Source organism: Monodelphis domestica, chromosome 6 (genome assembly GCF_027887165.1).
Source record: "Monodelphis domestica isolate mMonDom1 chromosome 6, mMonDom1.pri, whole genome shotgun sequence".
NCBI classification, from domain to species: Eukaryota; Metazoa; Chordata; class Mammalia; order Didelphimorphia; family Didelphidae; genus Monodelphis; species Monodelphis domestica.
Window position 1 is genome coordinate 211,282,518 of NC_077232.1, and position 17,799 is coordinate 211,300,316.

The 17,799-nt window shown below is 36.2% G+C and overlaps 1 protein-coding gene across 8 annotated transcripts in view; it reads right to left on the reverse strand.

Moving 5' to 3' along the window:
- LOC100617752 (kynurenine/alpha-aminoadipate aminotransferase, mitochondrial) overlaps nt 1–17,799 on the reverse strand; it is a 59,679-nt gene that overhangs the window by 18,882 nt on the left and 22,998 nt on the right. For all 8 annotated transcript variants that reach the window (XR_008912958.1, XR_008912957.1, XM_056802893.1 and 5 more), the window contains 4 exons: nt 9,905–9,987; nt 7,501–7,597; nt 3,174–3,235; nt 1,569–1,633 (listed from right to left, as the gene is read on the reverse strand). Coding sequence is in view for 6 of the 8 variants with exons in the window: in XM_056802893.1 (XP_056658871.1) it covers nt 1,569–1,633; nt 3,174–3,235; nt 7,501–7,597; nt 9,905–9,987 (307 nt within the window). In the remaining 2 variants the exon portion in view is untranslated. The remainder of the gene's footprint in view (nt 1–1,568; nt 1,634–3,173; nt 3,236–7,500; nt 7,598–9,904; nt 9,988–17,799) is intronic.

The following is a 17,799-nucleotide window of genomic DNA, read 5'->3' on the forward strand; positions in this document are numbered from 1 at the left end:
CTGTTTTTACTAAATATTAGTACAAATAGTTGAAGGATGACAAAAATTTCCATTTTAAAAAGTGACTTTTGGGAAAAAAGATAATCTTGGACTTTATGTTGTTTTTTTCTTCTCCCTCACCTGTCATTCAAATTTATCAGAACAACATCATTATTCTTGTCAAGCCAGAAAGACTTCAATCATTACCAAGATTTCCCTGGGGAATTAATACTACAAAATTGGTTCACTCAAGTTTAAGGCTTAACTCTAATTGAGAGAAAGGTTTTATTTTTAAGTGTACCATAGATAGTCATGTGAGTCACTCATTCAACTCACCCTCTAGTGAGGAAATGTGACTCAATGATATTTTAATGACATGTCAACAAAGATTTGCAGATAGACATATACATTTGATGTTTGACATAAGATGTAAATAAGCTTGCAGGATTTAAATCACTTTGGAATGAAAGTTCTCAACAGATAAATTGGACTGTTGCCTGAGGTCCCAGGAAAACACTACAAAGGATTTCTAAAAAGGGTTGTCTCTAGAGTCTATTTCTTTAACCAAAGACTTAAGGACCTCAGGGGCTCCTTGTTTACTTCTTTAATCTCAGAGAATCAAAGTCTCAGAGCTACAAGGGACCTCAGTGGCCTCCTATTTACTCTTTAACCTAAGAGAATTGTAGACTCTCCTGGAGAGAAGGAGCCTCAGTGGCCTTCTGGTCCAAGCTGTATCTGTGCAAAATAACTAACAAACGGTCCTCCAGTCCTTGCTAAGACTTCCTGAAGGCACACCACCTTAGGAAGTAGCCCATTCTCCTTCTGATTACCTCTAATTGGTGTTACCTTACATCAAGTCTAAATTTCTCTACAAATTCTACCCATTTTCTTAGTTCTGCTGCTCTCTGGGGTCACCTGTAATGAGTATGGTCCCTTTCTCACAATAGCTTTTTAAACACTCAAGTCTACCACCATGCCCTCACCACATCGTCTCTTCTCCAGGCTAAACATTCCTAGTTTCTTTGGCTGATACCTTTTGAGGCCATTCAACCATCCTGGCTACCATCTTCTGGATTGCTCTATGATTCTTGTTGCTCTACAGGTTAGCAAGGCTTTTTCTATAAGGTGATACACAGATCCAAACTCAATGTTCTATATGAAGTCTCACTGGGGCAGAGTGCAATGGGATTGTTACCTTTTTAGTCTTAGGTACCTCACTGTATATCTTCTGAGAAGTGCCAGAGTCAATTGCTCTTTTTTCTTATGCCATCTTCTATGTAAAGTAATTAAAAAGGAACTCCCACATTCTAGCAATAGTCATTGAATGTAATTTTTAAAAAGGCCAAGCTATAGTTTTATTTAAATTTTAGTAAATAACCCAGGTGTCTCTTTAGACTAACAAATGATAATAAAGAAAATAATGAAAAACAAAGCATGAATACATAGGATTGTGTTAGATATTTGTTATAGTAGAGTTTCTTCCTGACCTTTTGGTTTCAGCCTACAGTTATGAACAATGGGGAGTTGGGCTCAGCCCAAGGAGGGTAGTTATTATTTATTTATAAGGATATGATGTGGAATCCACTGACCTTTGAGCCACTTGTCTGCAGCTGTCAGCATGGCGTCCCGCTGCCCCTTATAGAAGGCTATCACCCTAGAAGCCAAAAGCCAATAAGAAAAAGTCAGAACATTCTTGGAAAAGGTTGCAGAGGCTAACAGGCCTCTAGAGGACAGTTGATGAGAAATTGCTCTGGGTTTCAGGTTTCACCAAAGCATACAGTGCTTCGTAAAAGAAGATAATAGACCTATTTGTCTATGGAACAGCCCCCAAACAATGAAGAAAAATGTAAAAATGTGAACCCTGAAAATAAGGTCACATTTGAAGCAGCAGAATCAATCAATCACTCATATGGGAATGAGGAAAACTAGATTATATTTTCAGGCCCATCAGTAGTGACATGGGTGACTTAGAAACGAGGTCTACGTAAACAAAGTAACTTACTTGATTTGAGTAACTGCCTTGATTATTCAGACAGTATGCCTCCTCAGGCCACTATCTCCAGGTTGCTTTTGTCTACATTTCTGTGCACGGAGCACTCATAGCCAAAAAAGAGTGCCCCCAAAGTCTTAATGACATTTTAAGCTATTAAAGCTGTATCTATGGCATTCCCAGGGATGAGAATCCATCATTCTCTGGATGAGTTTTCAGTTATGTATGAGAAAACCTGCAACTAGATGCTGCCTTCAATGCTGTTCCTAGAATATATATGTACATACACACATATGTTATAAAAATTATTATACACATGCATTATCTGTATAATATACACATATATAAAACTGACACTTTTTAAAAGCTTTTATGATCTTACTATGACAAGCAGTACAGTGTAGTAGATTGAGGAAGTCAGGCAGACCTGGATTCAAGCCTATCTTCGGACATACACTTGCTGTGTGACTCTAGGCAAGTTATTTAAACTTTTGGTGCCCCCAGGAAAGTTTCTAAGACTATGAGTTACAGAGGAGCTGCCCATATGCATCAGAGAAGAGTATTTCCACATCAGGAATTCTTCACACTGAAAAATTCACAAGTCTAGATAAAAAACATGCAACCCCCCCTTCCCCCATGAATTGTACCAGTATTTTAATAGTATCTTAAATTTTTTTAACCTTTATCGTCCATTTTAGGATCAATACTGTGTATTGGTTTCAAAGCAGAAGAGCAGAAAAGGCTGGGCAATGGGGATTGAGTGACTTTCCCAGGGTCCTACAGTCAAGAAGTATTGAGTTCAGATTTGAACCTAAGACCTCCCATCTCCAGGCCTAGCTCTCAACCCAGCTACCCCTGTCAGTAGCATCTTAATAAGAGAAAGTGATAGGAAATGTCATGGAAATGAACTTCTACCTCATTACTAAGGTCTGCATTATTTTGACTGCCCTCTACACATACAAAAGGAATATACAACACACACACACACACACACACACACACACACACACAGGAAGGACAACAGCAATAACTTCCATATAGATATTCTGACTCACATAGAAATCTGAAGCGATCTTCCTGCCACCCCAACACCTACAATAGGAGCATCTGTCCAACACCCAGTAAAACCATCCCGCAGGTGGAACTGTCTGTCCAGTTACAAGGGCTAAAGCCCCTACAGAGCTCTTCCCAAAGACTTCAGTACCTGTCTACATGCTTCAGGAAACCCTCCTCTCCCCACTGTTGCAGAAGCTGGGCAATCAGCAGCTAAAAGAGAAAAAATGATGTCAGGGTCACAGCTCGTTCCCTAAGGCACATAGTAGTCGCTTAATAAACATGTACTGCCTGACTAAAAGTTGCCTATAGCCCACTGCTAAAGGACGCTGACATTTGTTTCCTACTGGCTAAATGTAAAAGTGGGGGTGGCTGCTCATCGTCTTCAGTGGGCTCTGGTTCTGAATGCTCTCAGATTCACACTGCCCTGAAATGGAGCTTGCCAGAGCTTTCCAAGTCCGAAGTTTAACACCGGATCAAAGCAAAAGAAGTAGCTTTGTTCTTATTAATGTATTTATTTTGTCTTGGCAAGTGAAATTCACAGCTATGTCATCTACACTTAGATCCCCAGTTGGAGGCTACTGAGAGGTTACTGATTCTGATCTCATTTGGCACATCAGAAAACCAAAGCCCAGAGAGGCTGGGACACTTGCCCAAGGTCATATAGACAGTAAGGAGCAGAGCCAATATGGAAGACCCATGGTCTTTTGTCCAGATAAAGTACTTGCTCCAGCTTGAAAGCTCGAAACTTTTTTAAAAAACCCTTACCTTCCATCTTAGAATCAATTCTGAGTGTTGGGTCTAAGGCAGAAGAGTGGTAAGGGCTAGGCAATGGGGGTTAAATGACTTGTTCAGGGTCACACAGCTAGGAAGTGGCTGAGGCCAGATTTGAACCCTGGACCTCCTCCTGTCTTTGGGCCTGACTCTCAATCCACTGAGCCACCCAGCTGCCCCCTATAATCTTTTTTGAGATGAGTGAGGCTAAGGAACAAAAACATATAAGCTAATTAAAACACTACCTATGCTAAAACACTTGAGAAGAAACTACCAAAACTCAGGGCTCAGAGGAAAAAGCTATTTTTTTGGAAAGGGCCAGTGTGGGATCCTCTTGATTGACTATGCATATTTGTTATGGGGCATTTATTTTTCTTTTTATCACTGGGAATTAGGAGGTATTAACAAAAAAAAAGCCTGAATTAAAAATAAATAAAAGCAAAATCAGATGAGATATTGCCTCAACTGTGAAAATAGATTTGGAAGGGAAAGGGCTTGGAGAGTCTCTGAGGTAGAGATGGCCACTCCATGGCTAGGAAGAGTCCCATAGCTTCCCATTTCAATTCAACCAATCTAGTGCATGCCTCCCACACAGGGCTAGGTGCTAAGGAAAATGCCAACTTGTCATAGAATGCTTTCACAGAACTTATTAGTAGTGGGATATGACACACAATTAAGTATAAATCCAAATAATAATGCTAAGTCCATTAGAAAAGACCAAAACAAAATACAAAGTTATAGGAGGGAATTTCTGTCTTTTCTGTCTTCCTGTTCAGTTGTTTCTAATTATGCTTCTGTTCTAGAACTTTACTTTCTTTTCTTCTTTTCTCTGATTTTCTTGGAGTAGCTAAACATATGGTAGGTATGTAATGTTTAAAGAGAACTTCGCAGTCATCTCCTCCAACTCATACATGAAAGGAACTCTCATTTAATATATCTGACAAGATATCTTGGATATCTTGAGGATATCCAAGGAGAGGGTGCCTACCTTCTCTCAAGGCAGTTCCTTTGACTTTTGGTGGCTCTAGTTGTCAGGAAATGTTTCATGTGTGAAGCCTAAATTGGCCTCTTTGTCATGGCCACCCATTGTTCTTGGTCTTACTTTCTGAACAAATCTTTTGCGTCTCCTCTCCCCTCAAGTCATGTGTTTTCTTTAGGTGAAATGTGCTCAGTTCTTTTGAACATTCCTCACATGACATGGATTCAAGGCCTTTCACTATCCTGGTTGTCCTCCTCTGGCTCTTCTCCAGCCTGTCACTGTCTTTCTTAAATAATGGTGGCCAGAACAGAAATTCCTAAACTTTTGTCAACAGACATATTCCTATTCCCCAGGAATGGTCTCGTGGACTCTTTCCTTGAGTGAAAACCATGGAGTCATTTTTCACTATTGTATGGGTCATGGGAGAGAAGTGAGGCTGCTCTGTTAAGCTCATAAGGATAAGGAAAAATTCCTCATTTTCAAAGTAATTTCCCTGGAGAATATCAGAAATTGACAATAACGAATAATCTAGCTGAGATGTGTGGGCTGGTCAGATTCCTCAAATTTAATTAAACAAATAGCTATTTAGTAACTATAAATAAACAGATGGAAACCTATGCCTCAGGGGCTATAGTTCATATATAAATCAGTCAATCAAGAAATATTTATTATGTAATAATTCTGGGGATGCCAAAAGAGGCAAATGACAGCCCTTGCCCTCAAGAAGCTTACAATCTAATGGGGGAAATAGCAAGCAAACACATGTGTACACATATATACAAAGCAAACTATATTCAGGATAAGTAGGAAATCATTAATAGAGGGAAGACCCTGGGATTAAGAGAGTTTGGGGAAGGCTTCCTTACCTGCCCTGGCTTCCCTGCCTCAACCTGTCCTTCAGTGATCATTACACTTGAGCCTGCAGAGAGTGGCTCACCTTATCCTTAGGAAGAGAGTCTGAAAAGCATCTCTGAAAACCTCTATTTGAGGGAAATTATACAAAGAGGATGCTGTTAATAGAAGAGTGCAAGAGTCTGCTAAATGTTAACAAATGTTACCCATTATTTTCTTCTCTTTTTCCTACCTTTCTACTCTTAAAAAAAAAAATCCCTTGGTTATACCATTCCTTCAAGGATGTGTTGACCTTAGGCAAATCACAATCTCTATGCCTCGGGCTCATCTGTAAAATGAAGAGGATAATACTTGCGTTTCCAACCACATATTTATTGGCTCTTCAACCCAGAATTACCTTGCCATTCTGAGACTACCGTTTCCTATTCCACAGAATGGGGTAACTGTCACTTGCAATACAGGGGGTTATGGTGAGTGAATTCAAACCCTTTGCAGACTCTAAAATGCTACATATCAGCTGTACTACTGTAATTGTTGCTTTGTTTCATATATACTGTCTACCACCTAGAACAAAATTACTTTGTAATAGATGTTAAATGATAATTTTATCAGTTTTCAGAAGTAGCATAGCTTTGGAAGTGATGTCCTAAATTGGTAGGGCTAGATATTATTTAAGCAGATGGGTATATTTTATAAAAATGAGGGGAAAATATGTAGGAGATATCTAAATGTTACAAAAATGATAAACTTTCATAAGAATCTTTTGGAATGAAGAGAAATATGTAAATAACCTGTTCTAGTATGGTGTCAGAGGACACAGATCTGGGTCACAACACTGTGTACCTCAGTTTGCTTATCTGTAAAATGAGAGTTGAACTAGATATTAATTTCTAAGTTCCTTTTCAGCTGTAGATTGACAATCCTCTTGTCTCTTCAGTCTACATTCTTCAGGATTATTTTTCTCTCTAAAGGCGGTGTTTTGCTTTGTTGACTTTGGAATAGCTACAGTTATTTCTAAGGATGTCATGAATCTCACAGAAGAGTCCTCAAAATAAAAATCAAGCTTAATTTTCCTTATTTAATATATATGTACACCCACATGCACATGCACACATGCACACCTAATATGGTATTCTAAAGAGTAAAGTATGAGCATTAGTGTTTGTGATTAAATAAAGAGGGAAAAGATTACAATTACAGAACTACTTAAGATTCAAAGACAGACAGAATCTGAAGGTACATTGGTCCAGGTTTCATTGTCTGTTCTCTATGGTCCTTTTCTCTTTTAGATCCTACATCTTAATTAAGATCTTACAATTAATTAATTGGTCCTAGAGAAGAGACCATTTTACATTAATGGTTGGGGCTGCAATAGGACTACAGAGATCAGTGCAAAATGGTTCTTATTTTTAAAGATAAGGAAATAGAGATATCATGATTAAGTGATTGACACATATATAGCATTTGTAAAAATTTTCAAATAAGCTTTACAAAAATTATCCCTTTTGAGCTTCACAACAACTCTGCGAAGTAGGTGCTTTCCATATCATTACCTGCATTTTACAAATGAGAAAATTGAGGCTCAAGGCTAAATGACTTTCCCTTGATCACACCTAGGCAAATTAGTAAATGTCAGAGGTGGGATTTCAACTCAGTTTTCATGCCTCTTCTACCCCATGATAACCCTCCTTTCCCCAAGAGCACATGGTTTACCAGAGGTAGGGAAGGCTCCAGAATCCAAATGTTCTAATGTGTGTAAGGGTCCTTCCTAGAATACCTCCTCCCTGTTCCTAGCCCTCTGCTCCATTTGAAAAAAAATTATTTTCCACACTTATCACATAAAAGATATTCCATTTAGTCACTGGTACCTTACCTGTGTAAAAGTGCTAGTGTGCATTGTTGAAACTTGCATGTGCAAAACTATCTTATCAATCAGAGGCTTGGGACCAGTTATAAAACCTATCCTCAACCTGTGGGAAAGGAGAACAAATATTACACAAATGCCAAAAATATCATTTATTGCTCTTATAACTTAACTAGCTACTCAATTCCTTTAAAAGACCCATTTTAACTCAGAGGCCACACGGTGTCTTCAAGGATGTGTATTCTAGAAGTGTATAGCATTCTAATCATATTATTTCATTTCTCACTTAAAGAATGAATTTAAATGTAAGAATAAATTTTTAATGAATGGTTAAACTGTGACCTATATTTCTGGAAGAACTACATCAAATATATATGAAAGTGAAAAATCTAGCAGCTAAAATATTCCACAGCCTGAGTTTTATCAGTTTTACTCAATGATTTCACAACAATTAAAAGCCTTTGAAAAAGGAAGGCTCATTAAGGAAGAAAAGGTAGATATTATTAATCAGATGGAAAAGTTGGCATTTCTCTTCTCAGGGCATTTTATTAAGACAAGTGGGTTAAAATGTGCAAACTAAAATAATAATATCTTCATGATTGACTTTTCTAAAAGAGGTTTTATAGGTCCCTTTCTTTTATTATTTTGGGGTGATTAAAAAGTCAATGACTCAGCAAGTGTCTAGCTTTCAAGAAGGCAAGAATATATATCTCACTGCTGTAGCCACAGGCTTAGACCACACTAAGACTGGTTTTGCTGGTTACAACAGCAAGAACAATCTGAACATAATGGATTGTATTATATTATTAGAAATGACAAATATTAGAAATATGGAGAAAATAAATTTATTAATAGTGAGCATTTATATAGCACCTACTATGTGTCAGGCATTATCCTAAACACTTTATAAATATTATCTCATTTGAGTCTTACCTTAATTCTAGGAAGTAGGGACTATTATTATCCTCATTTTACAGTTGGGGAAACACAAGTTAAGTGACTTACCCAATGTCACACAAACAATACGTGTCTGAGGCTGATGTTCCTGATCCCAGGTCCTGAGCTCTATTCCCTGTGCTTCCTAGCTCTGGTGGGTGTATTTCCTCATTGATCTAGGCTTCCATTACTAGGGTTAAACCCTAAGGGCATTATTGAGAGGGTAAAAATCTGTGAATGTATGAAAATATTCATGGAAGCTTTGTTTATAATGGCAAAATAAGTGGAAATGACAAATATAATGATTGGGAAAATGACTGAATAGATCATGATATTTGAATGTAATGGATTACATCATGTTATTAGAAATAACAAATATTGGAAATATAAAGAATATAAAGGAAACACATGAAGAGATGAAAAGAAAAGAGAATAAGAATAATATATACTATGATTACATAAAAAAGCCACATAATCATGAGAAAAAAGTATCCAAGTAAAAAAGATCCAGTGGGAACTTAAAAGTAGAGGATGTCCATATTAGCACACATATATATAATTTACATCTTTTAAAATAAATTGTAAACAATGTAGAGTTTGTGGTTTTACAGATAATTTTTATACATTTATTTATTTAAATGTTTTTGGTGGTGGTGGTTACTAAGCATATAATAAAAATTAAAAAAAAGAAAGGAATGAGAGTGAATAGTTTCTATTTTTGCTGTGAAAGATGAGATGAAGTTTTCAACTGAAAGGCTGGGGAAGAGGGTTGTATGGATGACTTGAGGAGAGAAGAGAATATATGGAATACCTTCTGTCAGATAATCAATTAGGAGGAAGTAAAAGGATTGCTTAGGTAAAATAAGATCCCAGTTGAGATTAGATAACGTGAATTTGTAGAGGTTGCCCTTTTGGGATTTCTTAAAACTCTTATTTAGCTACCAGTGAGTAGGAGCAGAGGAGAGAGAGGATGGGAATAATATAGGATGAGGGGTCAGCAAGGTGTGACTGGCAGTAGGATCTGGTAAGGTAACAGGGATTTGAGAGTACAGGATAATATAGAATTGAACTGGTTAAATAACAGGTTCAGAGAAAAGTACTTCTAGAGTGGGAGTGATGGCCTGGGAAGTACTAAGAGGCAGGCCTAGAGGTCAAGGTGAGTCAAAGAATAGATATGGAGTGGTGAGGCAGAGGGAAAGAGGGAGCAAGAAGAGGTTATGACCACACATGGGATTTCCAGATCTCTTCAACAAAGAAGGTCATCAAATTTGGGGGTGATGGCAAAATTGAGTGACTGTCCCTGTGTAACTGAGGTGAAGTAGGCTTAAGTAAGTCCTGGGAACTGAGCAGATTGAGGAACTGGAACATAAAGTATCTAAGGAAACATCAAGGTGAAAGAGTCCCCTAGCAGGAATTGGCATAGAAATGACAAACAAAAGGAATTCCAATATGCATATTATCTGAAAAACCATCTTACCCTGAAGAGAGAATTTTTGAGAAAGAATCAGTTCTTATGACACGACCATCAGTATCCATAGAAAGAAATGTTGGCGCCCAAGGCTGAAAAACAAAGCCAAAAGTGATTACAGATCATACTAGATGCCAAAAAACTATTTTCTTTAGTTAATTTTTTTTTCTTCTGAGAGCAAGAGAGCAGGCTTGTTAGGACGGGATTTGTACCATTTCCATTGTCACGTTCGCTTGTCTTGCTCATGACTTCTTTAGTAATATGCTGTACTTTTAGAAGAAGCTCCAGTTGTAGAAGAAACATAATTTTTATGAACTTTAGGGAAATCCCTAATAGTCTCTCTCACTCCACCAGGCTGAAACAGGTTAAGAGAAAGGAGTATGGGACAAGATGAAAATGAAGAATGGCGGACAAAATAGTGAAGGGTAAATGAGGCAAATAAAATGAGGAAAACAGAAATGGGAATTGGCATAGTTTAAAGAATAGGGCTTGGACAACCCTAATTGGATACAAAAGACAATCTTATTATTATTCTCATTTTACAGATGAGGAACTGGAGGCAGACACAAGTAAATCACTTGCTTAGTGTTAGGTAGCTAGTAAGTGTCAGAGGTTGGATTTAGACTCCAGGTCCAGGACTCTCTTCATTGAACCACTTAGCTGCTTCTGGCCTTCACCAGAATGGCCACGACTCCTGTGTCCAAAGGTAAGATCCTTTGACTCCAAAGTTTCCTTCTTTGATGAGGACCAAAGTTTGAAAACCAATTATCATAATAGGTAAGAATCATTGTAGTATCTGCCATCCCTGATTTCCTGCCATCAAGACAACTGCCCAGACCATTACAAGAACTTCCACTGTGATCAAAGCTTTGGTTTTCACCAAAGCCATCTCCCAAGTTCCCAGAACTTCTGTGACTATGTTGGTAGACAAAATCACTATCAATTACTTTCTTAGACAGGCCCTTTCTCACTTGTTCCACTTACATGGTGATATATATATTTTTAAGTTTTGGAAAATTTTATCTAGTTAATTAAATTAGAATATTTTTCCAAGGTTACAAGATTCTTGTTCTTTTCCTCTCCTCCCTTCCCCTCCCTCCCATAGCCAACACACAATTCCATTGGGTTTTACATGTGTCATTGATCAAGAACTATTTCCATAGTATTGATATTTGCACTAGGGTGATCATTTAGAGTCTATCTCCCCAATCATATCCCCATCAACCCATGTGATCAAGGAATTATTTTTATTCTATGTTTCTATTCCCACAATTCTTCCTCTGAATGTGGATAGTGTTCTTTCTCATAAGTCCCTCAGAATTGTCCTGGATGCTGCTAGTAAAGAAGTTCATTACGTTCAATTGTACCACAGTGTATCAGTCTCTGTGTACAACCTTCTCCTGGTTCTGCTCCTTTCACTCTGCATCAATTCTTGGAGGTCGTTCCAGTTCACATGGAACTCTAGTTTATTATTCCTTTGAGCACAATAGTATTCCAACACAATGATATTTTTAAATAATAATCTTATACAGGGAGTTGCAGTCTTCCAAAGTCACAAAAGCATCAGTCTTTGCCCCACATGATTAATAATCTCTATCACTTCAATCTTATTTCAGTCTTGGGTCTTTATTATCTTTGTTATTGTAGTCACAAAAATCTTCATAGTTAGACAACTGGCCTTTGAATGCCATCTCTGGAGATAACTCTCTCTGGTTCAATAGCTCTGCCATTAACCTTGTGTGACTTTCCAACTACCTCTTCTATTGCAGTAGAGATATCAAAATCAAAGTCCCTGAAGTATGGAGATAAGCATATAATTTATGAGTCTGTGCCATTGTTCAAATTGGCTCCTGTTGTTTATGAAACACAGGCTTACATTTAAGAGCTCCAGGTTCCTTGGGGGACTCTACTTTGACATGGCAATAAAGGGCAGTGACATTTGGAGCTCATGAATAAGCACGCTGAAAATCCATTTTTCTATTGTCAGCTTTCAGACCACAGTATTGGCCACAGTGTAATACTTAAGAAAATATGAACCATAGAATACAATTTGGTATTCATATAAAAAAATATCAACTCTGGTCCACTCTGTCAGATCAAAATTTATGGAAAACAAAAAGACCTGGCTAGAACTCATGTTCAATAGCTCATGTTGCTTCATATTTTGTAGGTAAACAAGAACCCTATAATAAGTAAAATGCTAACATAATAAGTAAAAATGCTAACAATTTTGGGACAGAGATAATATTATTCAAATATCAGATAAAGAACACTTCCAGGTTGTGTGACCCTGGGCAATTCATCTTAAATTTCTGTGTTTAGTTTCTTTATCAGTTATTATCTACTTTTTAGGGGCATTAAGAAGGTATTCTGTAAACTGTATAAAAATATTCTCTGAAAAGGAATGGGTTGCAATCAGCATGAGTAAAAGCACCACTCATGCCAAAGATATCAAAGATCCATTCATTTCTTTCCATAAATTTTCCACAAAAGCTTTATTTATTCACTTGAATAGAAATCTTTCGGGTCTGTCATTCTTCATGTTATTCCTTATTTTTGAGAAACAGACACACATATCTTTGACGAGGTTTCTTACGCAACTTTTTGCACTTAAGTCATCTATGGTAACATTCTGTGGACTAATTAAATGCTCACCAATTAGTGAATTCTTCTGTATTGATTCATAAAATTCTGTTATTTACCATTTATGAAAAAAGTTTATTTTAATTTGAACAAGATATCATTTTCAAAACTTGGTACTTAATTTAAATTTATTTATTTAAGTAGTTATAATCAATGTGTATTTTTTTCTGTTTTATTTTTCATTTTGCATCATTTCATATATCTTCCCACATTTCTTTAAAATTGTTCACATTCTTCATTCTTGGTAGGTGTGTGGTGATATGATGAGTTGTTTTAAATCTCCATTTCCCTGATTAGCAGCAATTTTGATTACTTTTTCATGTGCTTGTTAAAATTTTTCATCCTCAATTGGAAAACATGTACAATTTGAATTGGTATTTTCTGTCATATGATTTCTTTCTTTCTGGTGCCTTGGAAGATTCTTACCATGGTTTTGAAGATCTGAAGACTGAGCTCTACATTTCTAGAGGACCTAAATTTGGAATTCCTTTGTCAGTATCTTGTGGATTCTTGAGTTTGCATCTTGCCCTGTTATCAACACTATTGGGAATTTTTTTCTTTGGTTTCCTGAGATTATCTATTTAGGCTATTTATTTCTTCAAATATTTCTGGGAGATCAAGAAGTCTCATATTGTTTAATGAATTTTGTTTCTCAGCTCTCTCTAGCCTTAATTTCAAATCTACTTTTCTTCTGATTTTGATGTTATTATTAGTTCTGCCCACTCTATAGTTCTGTATGTTATTTGAACAATTCTGTTATTAGATAATCTATCTTTTAATTAGAATTTTCCTCAGAAGGTTCCACATAGTTCAGCCTTATATTTACCTTTTTTGTTTTCCCTTATTTTCTCTTTTGATTCATATTAAACTTATTAACCATTTTGAAAGTTTATTTGAAAGATTAAACTTCACTTCTGAGAAGTTTTGTTGTTACTGCTATAGTCTGTCTTTTGCCCTTTTCTTGTCCTTATTTTCTTTTACCCCATAAAATGTATTTTTTTTCCTGATAAATTCTTCAGCCATTCTCTTTTTGTGTGTGTGGTGATCCCTGCTACCCCAAGAGTTCTCTCCTTTTTCCTCTATTTTTGGGTTGGTCTTTCATCTTATTTGGTTCAGTTGTTGATGAAGGGGACCTGGGCTCATTCATAACCATGCACTTTGCCATCTTGCCATTGTGTCAATTTTCAAAGCACAATGTTTCAAGTCATTCCCATTGGAAAATACCAGCAAGATTTTATCATTGTCATATTTTTTTTTGGTAGGGAATGACTTATTTTATTTAGTTAATTTAGAACATTATTCCTTGGTTACAATAATCATATTCTATCCCTCCCTCCCCTACTCTCACCCTTCCCATAGCTGACGTGCAATTCCATTGGGTATTACATGTGTCCTTGATCAGAACCTATTTCCATGTTGTTGATGTTTGCACTAGGATGTTCATTTAGAGTTTACATTCCCAGTCATATACTCTCAAACCATGTAATTGAGCAGTTGTTTTTCTTCTGTGTTTCTGCTCCCATAGTATTTCCTCTGATTATAGATAATGTTCTTTCTCATAGATTCCTACAAGTTGTTCAGGATCACTGCATTGCCACTAATGGAGAAGTCCATTACATTCGATTGTACTACAGTGTATCAATCTCTGTGTACAGTGTTCTCCTGGTTCTGCTCCTTTTGCTCTGCATCAATTCCTGGAGGTCATTCCAGTTCACATGGAATTCCTCCAGTTTATTATTTCTCTGGGTACAATAGTATTCCATCACCAACATATACCATAATTTGTTCAGTCATTCCCCAATTGAAAGGCATCCCCTCATTTTCCAGTTTTTTGCCACCACAAAGAGCGCAGCTATGAATATTCTTATACAAGTCTTTTTCCTTATTATCTCTTTGGGGTATAAACCCAGCAGTGCTATACCTGGGTCAAAGGGCAGACAGTCTTTTAGCACCCTTTGAGCATAGTTACAAATTGCCCTCCAGAATGGTTGGATCAATTCACAATTCCACCTGCAATGCATTAATGTCCCAACTTTGCCACATCCCCTCCAGCATTCATTACTTTCCTTTGCTGTCATGTTAACCAATCTGCTAGATGTGAAGTGATACCTCAGAGTTGTTTGGATTTGTATCTCTCTGATTATAAGAGATTTAGAACACTTTTTCATGTGCTTATTAATTGGTTTTGATTTCTTTAACTGAAAATTGTCTATTCATGTCCCTTGCCCATTTATCAGTTGGAGAATGGATTGATTTTTTTGTACAATTGATTTAGTTCTTTGTAAATTTGAGTAATTTGATCTTTGTCAGAGGTTTTTGTTATGAAGATTGTTTCCCAATTTGTTACTTCCCTTCTAATTTTGGTTGCATTGGTTTTGTTTGTACAGATCCTTTTTAATTTGATGTAATCAAAATTATTTATTTTACATTTTATGATTTTTCTAACTCTTGCTTGGTTTTAAAATCTTTCCTTTCCCAAAGATCTGACATGTATACTATTCTGTGTTCACCTAATTTACTTATAGTTTCCTTCTTTATGATCAGGTCATTCATTCATTCAGAGTTTATCTTGGTGTAGGGCGTGAGGTGTTGATCCAAACCTAATCTCTCCCACACTATCTTCCAATTTTCCCAGCTGTTTTTATCAAATAGTGGATTTTGGTCCCAAAAGCTGGGGTCTTTGGGTTTGTCATAGACTGTCTTGCTGAGGTCATTTATGCCAAGTCTATTCCACTGATCTTCCTTTCTGTCTCTTAGCCAGTACCAAAATGTTTTGATGACCACTGCTTTGTAATATAGTTTGAGATCTGGGACTGCAAGGCCACCTTCCTTTGTATTTTTTTTTCCATTATTTCCCTGGATATCCTCGATTCTTTGTTCTTAAAAATGAACTTTGTTATGGTTTTCTCGAATTCAGTAAAAAAGTTTTTTGGAAGTTGAATGGGTATGGCACTAAATAGATAGATAAGTTTGGGTAGGATGGTCATTTTCATTATGTTAGCTTGTCCCACCCATGAGCAATCAATGTTTTTCCAATTGTTTAGATCTAGTTTTAATTGTGTGGAAAGTGTTTTGTAGTTGTGTTCATATAGTTCCTGTGTTTGTCTCGGCAGATAGATTCCTAAGTATTTTATATTGTCTTAGGTGACTTTAATGGAATTTCTCTTTCTAATTCTTGCTGCTTAAATGGGTTGGAGATATATAGAAATGCTGATGACTTATGTGGATTTATTTTGTATCCTGCAACTTTGCTAAAGTTGTTGATTATTTCAACTAGCTTTTTGGTTGATTCTCTAGGATTCCTTAAGTAAGTCATCATATCATCCACAAAGAGTGACAGCTTGGTCTCCTCACTGCCAATTTTAATACCTTCAATTTCTTTTTCTTCTCTAATTGCTACTGCTAGTGTTTCTAGTACAATATTAAATAGTAAAGGTGATAATGGGCATCCTTGTTTTACTCCTGATCTTATTGGGAAGGCTTCCAGTTTTTCCCCATTGCAAATGATGTTTGCTGATGGTTTTAGATATATACTGTTTATTATTTTTAGGAAAGGCCCTTCTATTCCTATATTTTCTAGTGTTTTCAATAGGAATGTGTGTTGTATTTTATCAAAGGCTTTTTCTGCATCTATTGAGATAATCATGTGATTTTTTGTTGGTTTGCTTGTTAATATAGTCAGTTATGTGGATGATTTTCCTAATATTGAACCATCCTTGCATTCCTGGTATGAACCCTACCTGATCATAGTGGATAACCCTTGTGATGACTTGCTGGAGTCTTTTTGCTAGTATGCTATTTAAGATTTTTGCATCTATATTCATTAGGGAGATTGGCCTATAGTTTTCTTTCTATGTTTTTGTTCTGCCTGGCTTTGGGATCAGTACCATGTTTGTGTCATAAAAAGAATTTGGTAGAACCCCTTCTTGGCTTATTCTGTCAAATAGTTTGGATAATATTGGGATTAGTTGTTCTTTGAATGTTTGATAGAATTCATTTGTGAATCCATCAGATCCTGGGGATTTTTTCTTAGGGAGTTCTTTGATGGCTTGTTCAATTTTTTTCTGATATGGGGTTGTTTAGGTAATTTATTTCTTCCTCTTTTAGTCTAGGCAATTGATATTTTTGTAAGTATTTATCCATATCACCTAGATTGCCATATTTGTTGCCATATAATTGGGCATAGTAGTTTTTAATGATTGCTTTAATTTCTTCTTCATTAGAGGTGAAGTCTCCCTTTTCATCTGGGATACTGTCAATTTGGTTTTTTCTTTCCTTTTTTTAAATTAGACTGACTAGTACTTTGTCTATTTTATTTGTTTTTTTCAAAGTGCCTGCTTCTAGCCTTATTTATTAAATCAATAGTACTTTGACTTTCAATTATATTTATTTCACCTTTGATTTTTAGGATCTCTAATTTAGTCTTCATCTGAGGATTTTTAATTTGTTCACTTTCTAGTTTTTTAATTCGCATGCCCAATTCATTGACCTCTGCCCTTCTTAATTTGTTTATATATGAACTCAAGGATATAAATTTCCCCCTCAGTACTGCTTTGGCTGCATCCCATAGGTTTTGATAGGATGTTTCACCATTGTCGTTTTCTTCAGAGAAGTTATTGATTGTTTCTATGATTTGTTCTTTAACCAGTCAGTTTTGGAGAATCATATTGTTTAATTTCCAATTAATTTTTGATTTATCTCTCCATTTACCCTTACTAATTATTATTTTCATTGCATTGTGGTCTGAGAAGGTTGCATTTATTATTTCTGCCTTTTGCACTTGTTTGCAATGTTTTTGTGTCCTAATACATGGTCACTTTTTGTGAATGTACCATGTGCTGCTGAAAAGAAGGTGTATTCCTTTTTGTCCCTATTTATTTTTCTCCATATGTCTATTAACTCTAATTTTTCTAAGATTTCATTTACATCTCTTACCTCTTTCTTATTTATTTTTTAAATTTGATTTATTTATATATGATAGTGGTAAGTTCAGATCTCCCACTAGCATATTTTTACTATCCATATCCCCCTTTACCTCTACTAGTTTCTCCTTTAGATATTTGGATGCTATACCATTTGGTGCATACATGTTGATTACTGATATTTCCTCATTGTCTATATTCCCTTTTATCAGGATGTAGTTACCTTCCCTATCCCTTTTAATCAGATCTATTTTTACTTTGGCTTTGTCAGATATCATGGTTGCAACTTTTGCCTTCTTTCTATCAGTAGAGGCCCAATAAGTTTTGCTCCAACCTTTA